The 17,979-nt window shown below is 41.7% G+C and overlaps 1 protein-coding gene across 4 annotated transcripts in view; it reads left to right on the top strand.

Moving 5' to 3' along the window:
* Window positions 1-17,979, top strand: part of galt (galactose-1-phosphate uridylyltransferase) — a 62,366-nt gene that overhangs the window by 3,716 nt on the left and 40,671 nt on the right. For 2 of the 4 annotated variants that reach the window (XM_073064251.1, XM_073064248.1), the window contains exons 2-5: window positions 7,918-8,069; window positions 9,601-9,770; window positions 10,740-10,815; window positions 13,684-13,732. In XM_073064251.1, coding sequence (XP_072920352.1) covers window positions 8,057-8,069; window positions 9,601-9,770; window positions 10,740-10,815; window positions 13,684-13,732 — 308 coding nt within the window. In that variant the 5' untranslated portion in view covers window positions 7,918-8,056. The remainder of the gene's footprint in view (window positions 1-7,917; window positions 8,070-9,600; window positions 9,771-10,739; window positions 10,816-13,683; window positions 13,733-17,979) is intronic. The other 2 variants (XM_073064249.1, XM_073064250.1) reach the window with 1 other exon arrangement.

The following is a 17,979-nucleotide window of genomic DNA, read 5'->3' on the forward strand; positions in this document are numbered from 1 at the left end:
ACTACCCCTCCCCCAACTAGCCATCTTTCCCATAACCTGGCTTCACTTTACCACATGCCACCTTGTACTCATTCCCCTCTCCCCCCACACATCCTAGCTTCTTACCGCTTCCTTTCCAGCCCTGAGGAAGGGCCTCAGCCCGAAGCATTGACTGTTTATTCCTCTTTTTAGATGCTGCCCAACCTGCCAAGTTCCTCCAGTGCAGATTCTCTTGTGATTATGATCTCACTGCTACTGTGGGACAGAAAGAGATATTACATCCAATAACTCAGAGGGTTCCTTTGTCCAAAGCCTAACGGACCGTTGGGACCCAACATGCTTAGAGTTGGCCTGGCAGTTAAGTTACCAAAGTTCAAAGTACTTTTATTATCAAAGTATATATAAATTTTACAACCTTGAGATCTGTCTGTTTATAGGCCATCACAAAACAAGAAACCGGAAAAAACCCTTTTTTAAAAAAGGGCAAACTATCACTCAGTGTGCTGAAAGAGAAAAATGCAAATCATGCTAACACTAAAAGCAAGCAACAGCAATTGGAATGAATGTAAGTCCGTAGACATGAAGCCCAGAGCAGCTGGATCAGGGCCACAGCTTCAGCCTCAGTTATTCACACAGCGGGGCAAATTGTCGCGAAGCTTGCAAACACAAGCTCGGAGCAGCTGGGGCAGGCCACAGCCTGAGCCTCAGGGTTGTGGAGAGCAGAGTAAACATCGCAGAGCAGAGATCCAAGCTAACAATCTCGGCGTACAAAGTTCAAATCCAGCTATAGCAGTTGTGGAATTTAAAAATCAGTGTTTCACCTGGAATTTGGTAAAAAAAATAGAGCTACTGTGTTATAAAAAAAATGCATCTGCTTCACCAACGACCTTCAGAGAAGGAAATCTGCCATCTTCACCTGGTACAGGACTTCAGACTCACCAATGTGATAAAGTCAGGAAAGGCCTAGTGAGCCACTTACTTCAGGACATTTAAGGATGGACAATAAATGCTGGCAATACCAGGTTCCCTTTTTATTTTAAACAGAACTGTCAATAAGCAGCTTCACTGCTTTTGGGAGAATCTGGCCTCTCCCAGAAACTCCCAATCCTGTGTTTCATTTGACACCTGCACTCTCCCGGAGCGAGGCGAGCTCCTCACTGCCATTTTATCAGTCCTTGCCAATCCACTTACATTTTATATGGAAAAACATGGGATGGTGGGTGGAGATACACACCTACCAAAGGAGGTGTAAGGTGCTCCTTTCCTCCGCTAGCCTGCAGGTCACCCTTGAGCAAGGTGCAGAACCTGTTTAGCCCCCCGATCAGGGTCACTTGACGGATGGTCATATGAGTAGCTGGTGTATATTACAAGTCCTCATTATGCAACCACTGACACCAGGCAGACAATCTGAAGAGTTTTGATAATGGCTGGGGTCACTTGTCTTGTAAAGACACTGGCCAGAAGAAAGCAATGGCAAGCCACTTGTGTGAAAATTTGCCAGGTACAGTCATGGTCACGGGACCATGATTGCCTACGCCATATGACACGGCACATACTGAATGAGGATGATGATCAAAAGCCAACATGAATGGGATTGTAAGATTCAATTTTACTGCTTGTTTCCAGCAGGTACTTTTCTTTTTGTTTCAGACCATTTCAATGGCTTTACTGCACTTATAGTATTTTTCAGTTTTGAAGTTCAAAGTTCAAAGTACATGCATTATCTAAGTTAATAAGTAGTATACAGCCTTGAAATTTGTCTTCCACACAGCGACAGAACAAAGAAAAACCGTAGAACCAACCCACCCAGGGAAAAGTATCCAACTTCCCTCCCGAGGCAAAAAATATCATCAAATGGCACCGAGAAAACCGAGGAAATACAGCATATAGAAATAATATCAATAAGCATATTTCAGTAGAGTACTGTCTCTATGGTAATACTGGAAATGTAACTGCCAATTTATATCCAAATAGCATTAGGAAAATAACCAGATAATAGTGTTTAAAAGTCAAGATTGAGCGATCACAATTATTGGCCAAGGATTCTGTGGATAATGTGTTTGATTTTTCTCCAAATGATACCAGCAGAGTTTTATGACCACCTGAGTGAACTGTAGAAGCTTGGATTTTTTTTTAATGTTCAAGTTTCTAGTGAGCTCACAAGCTCTGACCTGGATGAACACACCAGCTGATTCCTGTTGCTGGGTTTGCTGTTTGAATTGGTTCCTTTATGAAATGCATCACTTTTTTTTTGCTTAATTATGTAAATCTTGGCCAGAATTTGCATAGAGCTGAGGTGTAGCTGTAGGAGAGAATGGAATTTTTGATGTTTCGGGTTGAATCCTGCACCCAGCATCTGCAGTTTCTTGCGTCTCCTTTAAATCGCATGGACTTAAGAGAAATACCCTGGCATGAGATGAGAATTCGTTAACAGTAGAATGAGTGAGAAGAATTGAGTCTTTCTCAGATTGCCAGGCAATGGTTGGTAGGGTGCCACCGGGATCAAAGCTTGGGACAACACACACAAAGTGCTGGAGGAACTCAGCAGGCCAGGCAGCATCAATGGAAAGGAGGACAGTTGAAGTTTCAGGCCAAGACCCTTCAGCAGGACTGACCTGAATTGTCGACTGTGCTCTTTTCCATAGATGTTACCCCATCTGCTGAGTTCCTCCAGCATATCATGTGTGTTGCTTGGAAATCTGCAGATTTTCTCTTGTTTGTCAAAGGTTGGGGTGCAAGGTTTTCATGGTCCATCTCAATAATTTGGCTGAGGTGACCAAATGTCGTCCCTCCAGGTTTGCTGATGATACAAGACTAGGGTGGATTAAGGAGGAGCACATAAGGAGGCTTCTAGACCATTATAGACAAGCTAAGTGAGTGGTGAGAAGAAGACAAATGAAAAGTACAGGTGGTCCCCGAGTTACGAATGTCTGACTTACGGACAATTTGTACATAGAAACCGAGGAAGGAGAACGCCGTCCACCATTTTAAGTCGTATCACGGAGCTGTCCGCCATTTTAAGTCATTGCCATTGACACTGTGTCGAGTGTTTAACTTTGTATTTGGCTTAAATTTTTCTTAGTAAGATTCACCCTGACCCCCCCCCCCCCCGCCCATTCCTGTCGGCTGGTGGCGCAGTGAGTTCAGCGCCGGGCTGGAGAACGGAGGTTCCCGAGTTGGATTTGGTGACAGACCGCTCCCGTGCCGGGTTGATGTTGATCCAGTGACTCTCATAACATCCGTGCTGGTTTGATGTCGAGCTCACAACTCAACCTCGTAAAAAAAACGCTGCCACCTCCAGTTTAAATTCCCACGCGGAATATTGTGGAGGATCAAATACCCAAACCCAGCACAGCCCCCACTTGTCCCATTTAGCCTGTCTCAGTGCGGTGCAGTTTAGGACCCGGGGAATTCAGTGCGGTGGTCCTTAGGACCCAGTGGACCTTGGGAGCCGGCGCAGGTCGGGACCCGCTGCCTGCAGTGTTTCTGTTCCGTTGACGGGAAGCAATCGTGATTGAAAATAAAGTGGAAATAATAAAGCGTTTGGAAAGAGGTGAAACGTCATTGGGAAAGCATTAAGCTACAGTTGGTCAACGATCTGAACAATTTTAAAGGATAATAGATAAAGTGAGAATAATGGAGCCTGTGAAAGGCCCTGCCCCGATGAAAGCTACAATTATTACTAGCAATGCAGTGTTTTAATTATTGGAATACATACGTTTAAGTGTTTTATATGCATAGAAAGGTAAAATATATACTAAGACAAACGTTTGACTAACTGACGCTAAATAATACCGGTTGTACTTGTTCCGACTTACATACAAATCCGACTTAAAGACGGACTCAGGAACGGAACTCGTACGTAACCCAGGGACTGCCTGTAATGTGGAAAATGTGAGGGCACCCACTTTGCTGTATAAAACAAAAATATTCCACTTGTCTAGCTGATGAGAGATGCAGAAATATTGATGTTCCAGGGGACCTATGTATACTACAACACAAGTCACTGAAAGCCAGCAATCAATTAGGAATGCGGTCAGTGTGTTGGTCTTTTTTTATGGGAGTATTTGCTGCAGGAGTGAGGATAGTGTGGACAGTTGTCTTACAGCCGGACATTGATAGGATGCAAAACTGGGCTGAGAAGTGGCAGATGGAGTTCAAACCAGATAAGTGTGAGGTGGTTCATTTTGGTAGGTCAAATATGATGACAGAATATAGTATTAATGGTAAGATTCTTGGCAGTGTGGAGGATCAGAGGGATCTTGGGGTCCGAGTCCTTAAGGATTGGGGAGCATGCCCTATGAGAATAGGTTGAGTGAACTCGGCCTTTGTTCCTTGGAGCGACAGAGGATGAGAGGTGACCTGACAGAGGTGTATAAGATGATGAGAGGCATTGATCGTGTGGATAGTCAGAGGCTTTTCCCCAGGGCTGAAGTGGCTAGCTCGAGAGGGCACAGTTTTAAGGTGCTTGGAAGTAGGTACAGAGGAGATGTTAGGGTTAAGTTTTTTACGCAGAGAGTGGCGAGTGCATGGAATGGGCTGCCGGTGACGGTGGTGGAGACGGATATAATAGGGTCTTTTAAGAGACTCCTGGACAGGTACATGGAGCTCAGAAAAATAGAGGGCTATGGGTAACCCTAGGTAATTTCTAAGGTAAGGACATGTTCGGCACAGCTTTGTAGGTTGAAGGGCCTGTATTGTGCTGTAGGTTTTCTACGTTTCTGTTATTTCAGTGTGTTGCCCCAGAAGTGCATTACTCCAAAGGCTGTCTGCCACTGTTGTCTTTGTTTCAATGTTAATGTTTTCTGCCACATCTTTGAATTCACCATAATTGGACTGACCACCATTGTCATTGAATACTCTCCGTGGTGGGCCACCCACACTTATCCAGGAACTTATATTATCTCTGTGAACTCATCAATGATGTGGAGATGCCACGCTTATTGCTCCAGTTCATGTAGGTCTATAGCTACTGTTTCATTGTAGAAGCAGATCAACCACAGTGATGGGCTTGGGCTTTCCAAACTTTTGGCATGTCTCACAGCTGTCAATTATCTGCGTTAGAATGGAAAAATAATCTGCAGCTTTGTTTCCTCAACTCCTGAGCAGTTTCTGAAGTCTAGCAATTGAACTGTTTGTGAAGTTTGAGAAACACTTTGAATTTCTCATCAATGGTCATGTTTTGTGTGACAGTTAATACTTCATTTTCACATTGATTCTCAGTAATGTCTTTAACCTAGAATGTTCACACAGTAATGTCCAGAGCTGGTGAGCTCGAGAGACACTGGCTGTTGGAACATTGTTGTTTGGTCATTCTGCATATCCAGTACTGCTCCTGCTTTCTTTAGGGAAGTTTTACTCAAGTAATGGAATATTCATTGGTACCACCTCCGTTTCAATGTAACATTCTGTCTGCCCTATTTTTGTGGGAATTTTCACTCTTTTTGGTGGAATGTACAATCTTTCCATCTCCAAATTTGAATGTTTTATAGCTGAATGTATCTGTTCACCAGTTTCTGCACTTCATTCTGGTTTAGTTCACTTACATAGCTTTGAAGTAATTTTTCTCCACAAACCGTGCATTTGCATGCTGTACCATTAACAGCAGATCCTAGAGGTTCTATCATCAAACTTTCTGCCTCAGATGTCTCTACATTAGTAAGTGATTCCTTCACAAACAATGTGATATGGCACTCTTCTATGTCTTCAGATTTGTTATTTTCATCAGTTAGCCTAACTTGTTCGGTTCTATATGGACAGTTTCTTGACCAGTGGTAAATACTTTTGACACACTGCACATTTTGATCTCCTACCGGATTTGTTTATTAGACTTATGCCAGGCAATAGTACCTTGCCTGGTCACTCTGGGATCTAGGCTTGCTATATTGCTCAGTGTAGAATGCCATTTCCTGATTCAAACTAATTCCGACTGTTGTCTTAGCAGCTATTTCTCCAAAATTCCTCTTCAGTGCCAATTTCATAGATACAAATGTAGGTTTTGTACATACAGTTAACACTATCTCTTTGTCCTTTATGTCTATCCATGCAGTATCCAGCAATTTAAAAGCTAATACAGCGTCAGGAAGTTCCATTTTGTGTTTACGCTGCGACTGTACTTTTGTTCAAAATCAGTAACATAATCAGAAATATTTTAAAAATTCTCTGCATATTTTGTCAAAGTCTGAATATGCCTCATTCATCCGATCCTTTTCTTCCTTCAAAAAAAGTGTTACCTGTATATATTAGCCTATTCATACCGTCATCTTTGTTCAAGTTTTCCACTGCAATTCCCATTGCGGACTCTCGTGCTTTTTCTGAAAGCGAAAATGCACCAGCCAAGACTTGCTTCTTCTTCTCCAGTTCCGCAACACGGGTCCATATTCCAATTTCATTTTTCCAGCTTTCATAAGGCTTGCTCTTGTCGAATGCCAGTGGGATCCTGTAATTGGAAACCATCCTCTACTACCACTGTTAATACCCAAACAACAAAGACACATTTTCCTTTTCTTTAAATAACTGTACTTTCAGCATATCAGTTCAATACATAAGGGCAGCCACCTTTTCATCCCTTTTTCCTCCAGCACACGCGCACATAACAGGGAAAGTGTGCATGCCTGCTAAATACTTACAGTCTAAATGAACAGAACTCAATGTTTACTGCAGCTTCTCTTTATCCATCCACCACCTCTAAGCTGTTTGCTTGATCCAAAATCCTTCCATCCATTTTATTTGGAAAACCAAAGCCACAAACTAGGTTTGCTAACCTAGTCTCCCCATGGCCTCTGTTTGAAGCCAAATCCCAATCTTGACACCCTATTTGACCATGCACTCAGATTCTAACGTGTTACTTAGTTATCTTAAGCTTTGAAATTCCTTTCCAAAAGTGTTCAATTTTGTGTACCTCCTGAAGGTTTTGCCTGACTTCTTTAATATCCCTGTAAGTATTTCAATGTCAGATTTTGTTCAAGAATCCAAAACCAAAGTACAACAGGTGCTGGAAATCACGAATATCTGGATTCCAGATAATTGGGACCAGTATATTTTAACCCAGATAGCCAAAGTTTCATGGAAATAGTTTTTAAAAAATTAACTACGTTTAACTGAGTAACAAATTGTGTATTTAAAAGAAGTATAGAACAAATTAGATCACAATGTAGGAATGGGAAGAAAGGTGCCTATCCAGATTGGCTTCTTTTCAGAAGATGGTCCAGAGGAGGTTCACAGGAATGATTCCAGGAATAAAAGGATTAATATATGAGGAGTATTTGCTGGCTCTAAGGGCGCACTCTCTGGAGTTTAGAAGAATGAAGAGGGATCTTACTGAAACCTGTTCAATACTGAAAGGCCTAGACAGAGTAGATGTGGAGAAGATGGTTTCTATAGTGCATGAGCCTCAGAATAAGGGATGTCTATTTAGAACTGAAATGAAGGGAGGATTTCTTTAGCCAGATGGTGGTGAATCTGTGGAATTCAATGCCACGGATAACTCTGGAGGCTAACTCACTGAGTATATTTGAAGCAGAGGTTCTTGATTGGTCAGGGCATCAAAGGTTACGGTAGTGGCTACCAATCTTTTTAAGCCCAAGATCCCATACCTTGGCCTTAGTGAAAGGTAAGATCGACCCTAAATTGGTTAGTCACACACATGCGCACCATGCAGAAAAGACTGGAAGTAAAACCCCACGACCCGGAAGTAGAATTAATGTACGTACCCCAGGGATCACTCCCTTTTTTTTGGTTTAAATTTGACAATATTCTTGCGGACCGCCTGACAGGGAAGGGGGGTGTTAATCACGACCGGAATACAGCGATACTCGAAGGGGGTTCCTTATGTCCAGTCTATTCTGCAATTTAGTTTATGTGGCTCTCTGCACTTAGCTTCTGTCCTGCTTGTTCATGTTTTTTCTGCTGAGAAAACTCAACGGGTTTGTCTTTAAGTGCAGGGTGCTTGGACTCAAGGTACCGAAGCAGTTTTGAGGGCTTCATTGCCTCATTAGACAGCCTCCGGGCCCGAACTCCAGCCTTTTGCCTGCCCGCCGCCAGACGCCATGGTCAGGTGCGGCTGGTCATCGGTGGGATGCGAGGACAAGGTAAGGGCCAGAGGTCCTCGTGCCGGGGCCGCGGCAGTTGCATTCTGGAGGGAGCGACCGACTGGGCGTGGAGTGCGACAGGACACGCACCCGTCCCCCCTTGAAGGATCTATCGGCCGACAAAAGTTTGTTTCAGTAGACCACAGCGAGGTAGCTGCTCTGCTACCTACATAACCCTGAGCCCGAATTAGGTCTTCTGCCAATATTTTATCACTGGGTTCCCCATGAAAATTCAGTGTGCTAAACAGGTTTAGAGGTGGCACCCATCTGTCTGCGCTCCAGGCCAGTAGCATCGGCACTTCCTGCTGGCCGCGCGAGGCCAACCAGTGATCCCTGGTGCGAGGGTGTCACTGCATTTAGGCGACTGACAACCTCGTGTGGGTAATGACCTGTGTGTATTCAACAGACAGGCAATGAGGAAAGGTGCAGCTGACTCATATTGTTTCAGATCGACAAATCATATCCTCGCGGCCCGGTGGTTGGGGACCACTGAAGTACACGGTGTAGTGCGGGGGGTGGGGGGGGGGAGCTGCACACATGCACATTGCGCAGAAAGAACGGAACTAAAAAAACCCCGCAACCTAGAAACAATCTCTCAACAGTATTTGTGTATTTGGTTTTTTTTCGAGATCTACTGGGAAAGTCTCAAAAATCGACGAGTCGATAGTGATGGACGGGTTGGCGACTACTAGGTTACGGAGATAAGGCAGGAGACTGGGGCTGAGAGGGATAATAAATCAGTCATGATGGAATGGCAGAGCAGACTCGATGGGCCAAGTGGCCTAATTTTTCTCCAATGTCTTAATGGCCTAATTACAGAATCTACTGTATTCAGAGCAAAAGCCTTGGTGTGGAAAACAGTTCAAAGTTTCGTGCCGATAACCTGTTTCTCTCTTGATTGTCTTAATGAGTATTTCCAGCATTTTCTGTCTTAGTTTGCTTGATAATGTTGCAATGTAGTGTCTTTGAACATTTGTTTATTATGCAATGATTATTAACTATCATTATGAGGTAATTATTGATCAAATCAGAATTTTCATTCTTCTTCTAATTCCGTAAGTCCAGGAAATACTTAGTGGGCTACAGTGAAGTTGATCCAGTCGTGCTGTTATTATAGCTGGTGTCCTTTAAAGGAAGATCTGAGGGACAAGGAGACAGTTAAAGTAGGAAAGTCTACAGCTAAATGTGAAAAGTTGAAATTAATTTTAGAAATGAAACCAAAGAAAAGGAGTCTGAAGTTTAGGTACTGAAGTAGAAAAGTCCAGCAGAGTTAAAAAATAACTCCTGAGAGTCAAGAGTTTCCAGGTTTCCTCTGACCTTGCATGTAGCACAAGAGATAAAACAGTTGGGGTAAAAAGGTTGAAAATGTCAAGAGCAAGAATTAAATACATTGTTTAGAAACTTGCAACAAAAAGACGGGAATAATACTATTCAGATTATATTTTTGTTGACTATCAGTTAAGGTTTTAATTTTCGATGAGTTTGGTTGTTGCTATTCTCACAACTGCTTTAATTTTTATTCTGAAACCAGAACATCAGCATATCCGCTACAACCCTCTCCGTGATGAGTGGGTCCTGGTCTCCGCACACCGGATGAAGCGGCCATGGAAAGGGCAGGTTGAGAAACCAGCAGAGGTGAACGTTGCACGTCATGATCCAACTAACCCTCTGTGCCCTGGAGCAACGAGGGCAAATGGAGAGGTAATGCATGGATTTGTAATGGCTGATGCACGACCTTTAAATGAGTGTGATGGAAGTCATTTAGGCTAAATCTCAGATCAATTTGTACTTTTGTTCAAAGATTAAAAGTACATTTATTATCGAAGTACATGTGCAGTATACAACCCTTGAGACTTAACTTCCCACAGACAGCCGCGAATCAATGGAACCCATTCAAAGAAAAGCGTAACCCGTTCCAAGTGCAAAAAGAAAAACAAATTGCAGAAACACAGAATATGAAACACAACGTCGAAAGGAGTCCAGGCATTTCAGTTCTAGTTCAACTTAAACTTAGCGATGTGTTGTTCATTTTCCATAGGCTACCCCATCAAAATCACCCAAAATAGCAACAAAAAACAACAGAGTCTAATCCACAAATCATGTCAATTAAACCTTGTCCAATACCCGGGATTCTGGCACCATCCTCCAACAGAATCAAAGGGGAGAGAGAGACCATTCGAACCTGCTACCTTCTTCCAGGAGCAGCATGTGAGTGGGAGAGAGTCCGTCTGTCACCCACAGGCAGACACCTTCCTCCAGCAGCAGCAGGCAAGAGGCTGTTGGATGGCGTTGAACACCCCCTCGCTTTCCACTCTCGCCTCAATGATTTCAGTCTTCCTTGACACTTCAGTCAGTGAGATCGGGCAGGAGCCCTCATCGAGGCCACGCTGATCACTGAACACTCGGAAACAACAGGGCACCAGATCGCTCAATTGGCTTGAAAACACACCACCAAAAAATTAGCTCCTATTTAATTATGCTTAAAAACGTGGAGTGGCTACAGAAATTAAACTAACTAATTATCAAATATTTTGTTGTATTCTCTCCATTATATCTATCATATCAATTGATAGTTTTGCATTTTCTTTCTAAAATATGAGTGCATTATAAAGTTGATAATGAAACCATGTCCTGGTTCGTGTAAAGATTTTGTTGTTTCATTTTCCAAAGGTGAACCCAATGTATAAAAGCACTTTCGTTTTTGACAATGACTTCCCGAGTCTTCAACCAGATGCTCCAGACCCAGGTACTTAGAACTTGTGTAATCCAATAGCATGGATAAACTACTCTCATTCACAAATATTAGCTTTGCTGTAGTTTACGTCCCTTGTATTTTTTGGTTTGGAATTCTTTCTTTTATGTTGTTAAGTAGATGCTATCTTTCCCAATAGAACCATAAACTTAGTACTGTTTTCTTCTCATTGCTGCCATCAGAGAGCAGGTACAGAAGCATGAAGAGACACACTCACTATTTCAGGAGCAGCTTTTTCCCCTCTGCCATCAGATTTTTGAACTGACATTGAACCAACCCCTGAACACTAGTTCACTCTTTTTGCTCTTTTTCCACTACTGGTTAAATTCTATATTTATCTTTCTTATTGTAAATTATAGTATTTTTTATGTATTGCACTGTCCTGCCACCTCAAAACAACAAATTTCATGACATTTATCCATGATATTAAACCTGATTCTGATTCTAATTGCAGACTGACAGCTGCTAAGGAATCATACCATCCCAGGTGCAGCTACAAAGCTGTTTTATCTGCCATCCTACTTTCTAATCCAGGTCACTCTCTCTGCCAGCTCTGTTCTTTATCCTTTGCAAGAAGTTCTCTGAATGCCAATGCAATTAGATATTCAAAGTGAAGGAGGTAGGAGAAAACTCAGTCTTCTCAAGTCAACCATTGGATCAGTCAGGTGGCAATCCCAATACCAGCATGGCCCCTCGTATTGTTGGATTATCTACATATTGATTTGAGCTTCTTCCATTACTATTATTTCAGCTGCTTTCCTTGACAATCTCAGTCTTTCGTGATCTATTATAGATGAATCCAGTTTTGCAGAGCTACAGATTTGGATTTAGTTCTAGGGAAAGAAACAGACATGAAAAGAAAGAAAGCATTTGCAATTGTGTGATCTCCTACCCTCTGGATTGTAATAAGTAGTCTCTTGGAGAAAGTTCCCCAACCAAATTCTATGTGATCCAGATTCATTCTGGAGCATTAGTTATGGCTTAAGTATTGACTAAAATGCTTTATGGCACTAGCGATCACCAGTTCCTGCAGCTGTCTGTAAGGACCTTGTATGATCTCCCCATGACCACATGGGTTTCCTCTGGGTTTCTTAATATCCTGCTACATCTTCCAAAGGCATGCAGGTGAAGGTTAGAGAGCTGTGAGCATGCTACGTCAGCGCTGGAAAAATGGTAGCGCTTGTGGGCTGAGCCCAGCACGTCCTTGGTTGTGTTGATCATTGACACAAGCAATGCATTTCATTGTATGTTTTGATGGACACACGACCAGTAAAGTGAATCTGTAATCTTTAGTGTTTCCTCCAGTTCTTTACATTACACTGTAAGGTCAATGACATTTAGTCGAAGGAGCAGTTGGACCATGAATTAACCGAAGAAGATTAAGTAACAACTTGGATGTTCTGTTTATTGCTGCAACACAGTGTCAGCTTAGGTTAGGTGTTCCACAGCTTCCTGATTCAAGGCAATGTCAGTACTGCTGAACCAAAACCAAATTAAAGGGACAGAAGGCAAGGAAAAATGGAGTTATTGAGATGTTAAGATAAGTGGGAAGGAAGAGAAAGAAAAACTAGAAGGATAGGGGACGAATCCAACAGATAAGAAAAACAGATAGAGGAGATGAACAAATATGAGGAGTTGGTGTCACAGTCCGTAAATCAGAGCTTTGCCATTTAGGCCAGACAAAATGAACACACACGAAATTCTGGAGGAACTCAGCCTCTCAGGCAGCATCTATGGGGAAGAGTACACAGTGATGTTTCAGGCTGAGATTCTTCATCAGGACAAGAAGAAATGTTGTCACCTGGACTGTAGTGAAACTTCAAATTTCTCTACAGAGGGGTGTTGTAGAGGTTCAGTAACAAGAATATTTCCAAAATAGAGATTGAGGGATATGGGGCCAATTCAGGCAAGTAGCACTGAGGTCAAACAACATCTGTGATCTTATTGAGTGATGGAGCAAGTGCAGTGAGCCAAATGTCATACTCTGAAATGGATTGCTTGTGTTCAGTGACAGGTGGTAATATTAATGCAACATTGGTCTGTAACCAGGTGCCACAGTAGTGTAGCGGTTAGCATGACGCTATTAGAGCTTGGGGCCTCGGAGCTTAGAGTTCAATACCGGCACCATCTGTGAGGAGTCTGTACGTCTTCCCCATGAACATGTGGGTTTCCACTCACAATCCAGAGATGTATTGCTTAGTAGGTTAATTGGTTGTTGTAAATTGTCCTGCGACTAGGCTAGTTGGGTTGCTGTGTGGTCAATGAGTCAGAAGGGCTTGTTCTGCGCTGTACCGCTAAATAAATAGATAAAAATCAGTGCTACATGCAATAACTGGTGTTAAATATTTACTCAAAGCATTACTGGTTTTGGCCAGTTGTACTTCTTGGATTCCAGTAGCGTGAATGCCAGCATTGATTTGAAACATTTTCTTTCAGCAACATTTTTTTGTAAACTGTTTGAATATATTGTTTTAAATGTGGGACTCCAGTGATGATGTTATTATGTTTGAATAAGACTGAGCATCATTCTGAGCAATAGGATCTAAATACAACTGCTCAATTTAGAACCAGCTTATTCTGGTGGATACAGATGCACGTCTGTACAGTTTGTTTTATCACGTAATTCTGTAGTTGGGTTAACAGTCTAGTACCATACTAAACTAACACACATTTTGGGGTTTGTAATTTCCCCCTCCCTGGAAGGTCGGACTTTAAACCAAGAAAACAAAAAAATGGGAAAATGTGAACTCTTGACTTAGTATATTTTTGTCAGAGCAACCTTTATAAAAGTGATCTAAGTAGTTAGTAAAATTGCTTCCCTTGGATTGTGTGTTAAAAATACTATACCTCTTAAACCCACAGGTGTCAGTGAACATCCGTTGTTTCAAACGAAAGCTGCCCAGGGAACTTGGTAACTATTTATTTGTGAATATATGTAGCATGAATGTATTGAGAATCTACAAAGCTGCATTGTTCTGAATTTACAGTAAAATCTGTATTTTTATTGTGATAAGTGATTTTATTTGTATATAATACTGTAGATGATCGCATTTCATATTATGAAAAATGGAATAGCACCATGATATAAACTAAAAAGGATCCCTCAGTACATAAATACAATTCCACAGATGCTGGAAATCTTCAGCAACACAACAGCATGCTGGAGGAATTCAGCCAGTCAGGCAACGTCTATAGAGGGGGATAAATAGTCGATGTTTTGGGCCGAGATCCTTCATCAGGACTGGAAAGGAAATTGTACAGAAGCCAGGACAAGAAGGTGGGAGGAGGGGAAGGATTACAAACTGGCAGGTTGTAGGTGAAACAAATGAGAGGTAAGGGTGAGTGGGTAGAGGAGTGGAACCAGAGGGAGTTGATGGGTAGGTGGGGAAAAGAAAGAGAAAGGGTGAGACGGATGCCAGAATGGGGAATAGAAAATGGGGGGGAGGGGGGAGAGGCAAAAAATAAAAGCACATCAGGTTGGAGGCTATCCAGATGGAATATGAGGTGTTGGTCCTTCGATGCATCTTGTGGACGAAAAAAGCTGGCAGATAAATTTGAGAGAATATTCCACGTGCAGATCTATTTTGTCATTTAACTATATTATTATCAGTTATTCTCTAATGAAAATCAATATCCCTAACGTGAATTAAATACTCTTTTCAGACTTGCTTCTTTCCCATTGCATTATGTTTTATAGGATTAACTATACTAAGGGAGACCATTTGACCCAAAGCCTGTGTTGTTGCTCCACATGACTCTCTTTCTGCTCTTACCTTATCTATGAACATATCCTTCTATTCTCCATCATGCATTTCGCTATTTTTCTTTTAAATGCATCCATTTTATTTGCGTTTATACTTTCATAGCAGCAAGTTCCACTCCGAATGGCAAACCTTCTTAATCACTTTCCTTGGATGTATTCAGGATTAGTTATAGTTTTTCCCGTATGAGGTAATATCTGATTAACTTATCCGATGTCTGCATTATTTTAAAGAACTCTTTTGTTAATTTTGGACATTTTTAAGAGACAATTTAGGGGGGTGTGGGAGGGTGATACAGTTGGAACATTTAGTGGAGCTGCTGTCTCGTACCCCCAGCAACTCGGGTTCTAACCTCACCTCCAGAGCTGTATGTGTGGAGTGTGCAGATTGTCTCTGTAACTGCCTGGGTTTCCTCCAGTTGCTCCGGCTTCCTCCCACTTCCCCCCACTTCCCAAAGGTGTGCTGGGTTGAAGGTCTGTTTGCATGCTAGATGACTCTAGAACTACAGTGACCTGTACAGCCTTTCCCAATATGGTTAACTGGGACACATATGGACCAGTACATTTTGGCCGATTATGCAACTGCCCCAATTAGCCAAAGTTTCATGGAAATATTGAAAAGGTATTTTTTTAAAAAGTACCGTTTAACTCAGTAACAAATTATATATTGAAATGCAAACCAAATTAGGATATTATCAATACTACTACAGTACTATAAAACTGTGCATTAGTTCTTGATTGTTATCGATAGAACAGCATAACAGTAAAAAAATATGAACCAGGGCATTACCTTTGATTTACTATAAAAGAACAAAATTCAACAACAGACACCTTGTGCAGATAATGGACACCAGATAATAGACACCTTTGTGCTATGCTATTGACACCTGCGTCCTCCAAATCTTCTTTTTCATTGTAACATCCAGATGATTGTTAATACCTTCAAATCTTTCATAGTTCTAAACTTGTTGAAGTACTGAAATTATTTTATTTTCACTCCCGGCTGTTTATTGCATCTCCAAGCCTGAATGCTAGAAACCACAGTGAGCAGAAACAGTTAGGAATTGTCTTAGAGCTTATTTATCGCCAACTATCAGTGACAAAATCACTGCTTTTTGAACGTAAGTGCACACAGCCAACGCTTTTAAAGTGTGTTTCCTCCATGCCCAGTGTAGAGTACAATGGCCACACAAGTGCACGTGTCTCTCGCTAATTAGAAACTGTTCAGCTAGTCTCTTGCCCCATTTAAGCGGTATTGGGGCCCTAGTTATTTTCTCGATTAGTTTTTGTACTTTAAGAGTTGTCTCCCAAGTAAGCGGCTGCTCCAACTAACTGATAGCCCAATTAACTGGCATCCACTATATTTATGATCTTCCTGTTTTGGTTCCCTATCTTTCAATCAGCATAATCCCATCTCCTACCCCATCCCATTTTTTAAAAAAAGACAAAATGCATTGTATCAATGCATCTGATTGAAATATCAGGATGACTCATAATCCTGAAGTGTTATCTGTTGAATGTAATGCTTTCATTAGTCTCGCTGGAATTGCAGAGAACTCCCCTTGCATCCCTGACATGCTACATTGGTTTTACAAAATAAGGAGTTGGGATACGGGTCTTCATGACTGCAACAAGTACAACGTTCATCCAATCATACCAGAAGACCAAAACCAGTCTTCAGCTTTGCTCAATTCAGTCAGCTTCACTCTAAATCAGGGGTTCCCAACCTGGGGTCCACAGACACCTTGCTTAATGGTATTGGTCCATGAAATAATAAAGGTTGGGAACCCCTGCTGTGAATGACCCATGAATCTCCAAGGGACAGCATGGTCACTTTACATTGCGTAACACTTTACATTGCCAGTGACCCTGGTTCAATTCCTGCCATTATCCGAAAGGAATTTGTACATCCTCCTTGTGATCACGATTCGTTGGCAGTGTGGTAGGTAACACTGACGGTCTTCCCCCAGCACATGCTCAGACTGTGCTGGTCATTGACCCAAAATGACGCATTTCACTGTATTGTTCGATATTTCGATGTACGTGACAAATAAAATTAACCTTGTAGAAATTTTTTGTCCCTCCTAATATTAATATTATTGTCCCACAGTGTTCATAGGTGTGAATCCATTTTGGCAACAGAGGTGTCAGTTGGTAATTGTACATGGATTGATTACCAACTGTTCTACTTTCTCTATACCCATGACTGTGTGGCTAGGTACAGCTCAAATGTCATCTATAAATTTGCTGATGATACAACCATTGTTGGTAGAATCTCAGATGGAGATGAGAGTGTGTACAGGAGCAAGATATACCAGCTAGTTGAGTGGTGTCGCAGCAACAACCTTTCAATGTCAGTAGGACCAAAGAGCTGATTGTGTATCTCAAGAAGAGCAAGACAAGGGAACACGAACCAATCCTCATTGAGGGATTATGAGTGGAGAGAGTGAGCAATTTCAAGTTCCAGGGTGTCAATATCTCTGAGGATCTCACCTGGTCCCAACATACTGATGAAGCTATAAAGAAGGCAAGACGGTGGCTATATTTCATTAGGAGTTTGAAGAGATTTGGTTTGTTAACCAAAAAACTCATGCTTCTGTAGCTGTGTTATGGAGAGCATTCTAACAGGCTGCATCACTGTCTGTTATGGGGAGGTGGGGTGACTACTGCACTGGATCGAAAGAAGCTACAGTAAGTCATAAAATTAGTCAGCTCTATCAATCATGGGTACTAGTATCCAAGATCCTTTTAAGGCGCAGTGCCTCAGAAAGGCAGCCTCCATTATTAAGGACCCCCATCACCCAGGGCATGCCCTCTTCTCATTGTTACCATCAGGAAGGAAGGAGAAGCCTGAAAACACACACTTAGTGATTCAGGAACAGCGTCTTCCCCTCTGCCATCCGATTCCTAAATGGACATTGAACCCATGAACACTTACTCACTTTTTTAAAAATATATATATTATTTCTGTTTTTGCACTATTTAAAATCAATTCAATATACATAAATACTTACTGCAAATGATTTACTTTTTTTCATCTTTCTATATGATCATGTATTGCATTGATTGATAGATACTTATTGATCCCAAAGGAAACTACAGTGTCACAGTAGCAGTACAAGTGCACAGTTATACAAATATTAGAAGAGAAGTAAGAAAGAATAAATAATAAGCTACCTTAAAAGTAAGGCGTACAAGATTTACTGGTCAAAGTTTACAAGATTTCCAAGTTTGTTACAAGATTTACAAGATTTCCAAGTTCAACGGCAGCTGCTAAGTTATCAAATTTCACAACACAAGCTGGTGATAATAAACCTGATTCTGATTCTGATTGGACCATTGCCCTCCATAAGCCTACACGTCTATGTTAAACATTTGGTAGCATTTGATGGTGGTTC

This window comes from Hemitrygon akajei, chromosome 13, assembly GCF_048418815.1.
Source record: "Hemitrygon akajei chromosome 13, sHemAka1.3, whole genome shotgun sequence".
Classification (NCBI taxonomy): Eukaryota; Metazoa; Chordata; class Chondrichthyes; order Myliobatiformes; family Dasyatidae; genus Hemitrygon; species Hemitrygon akajei.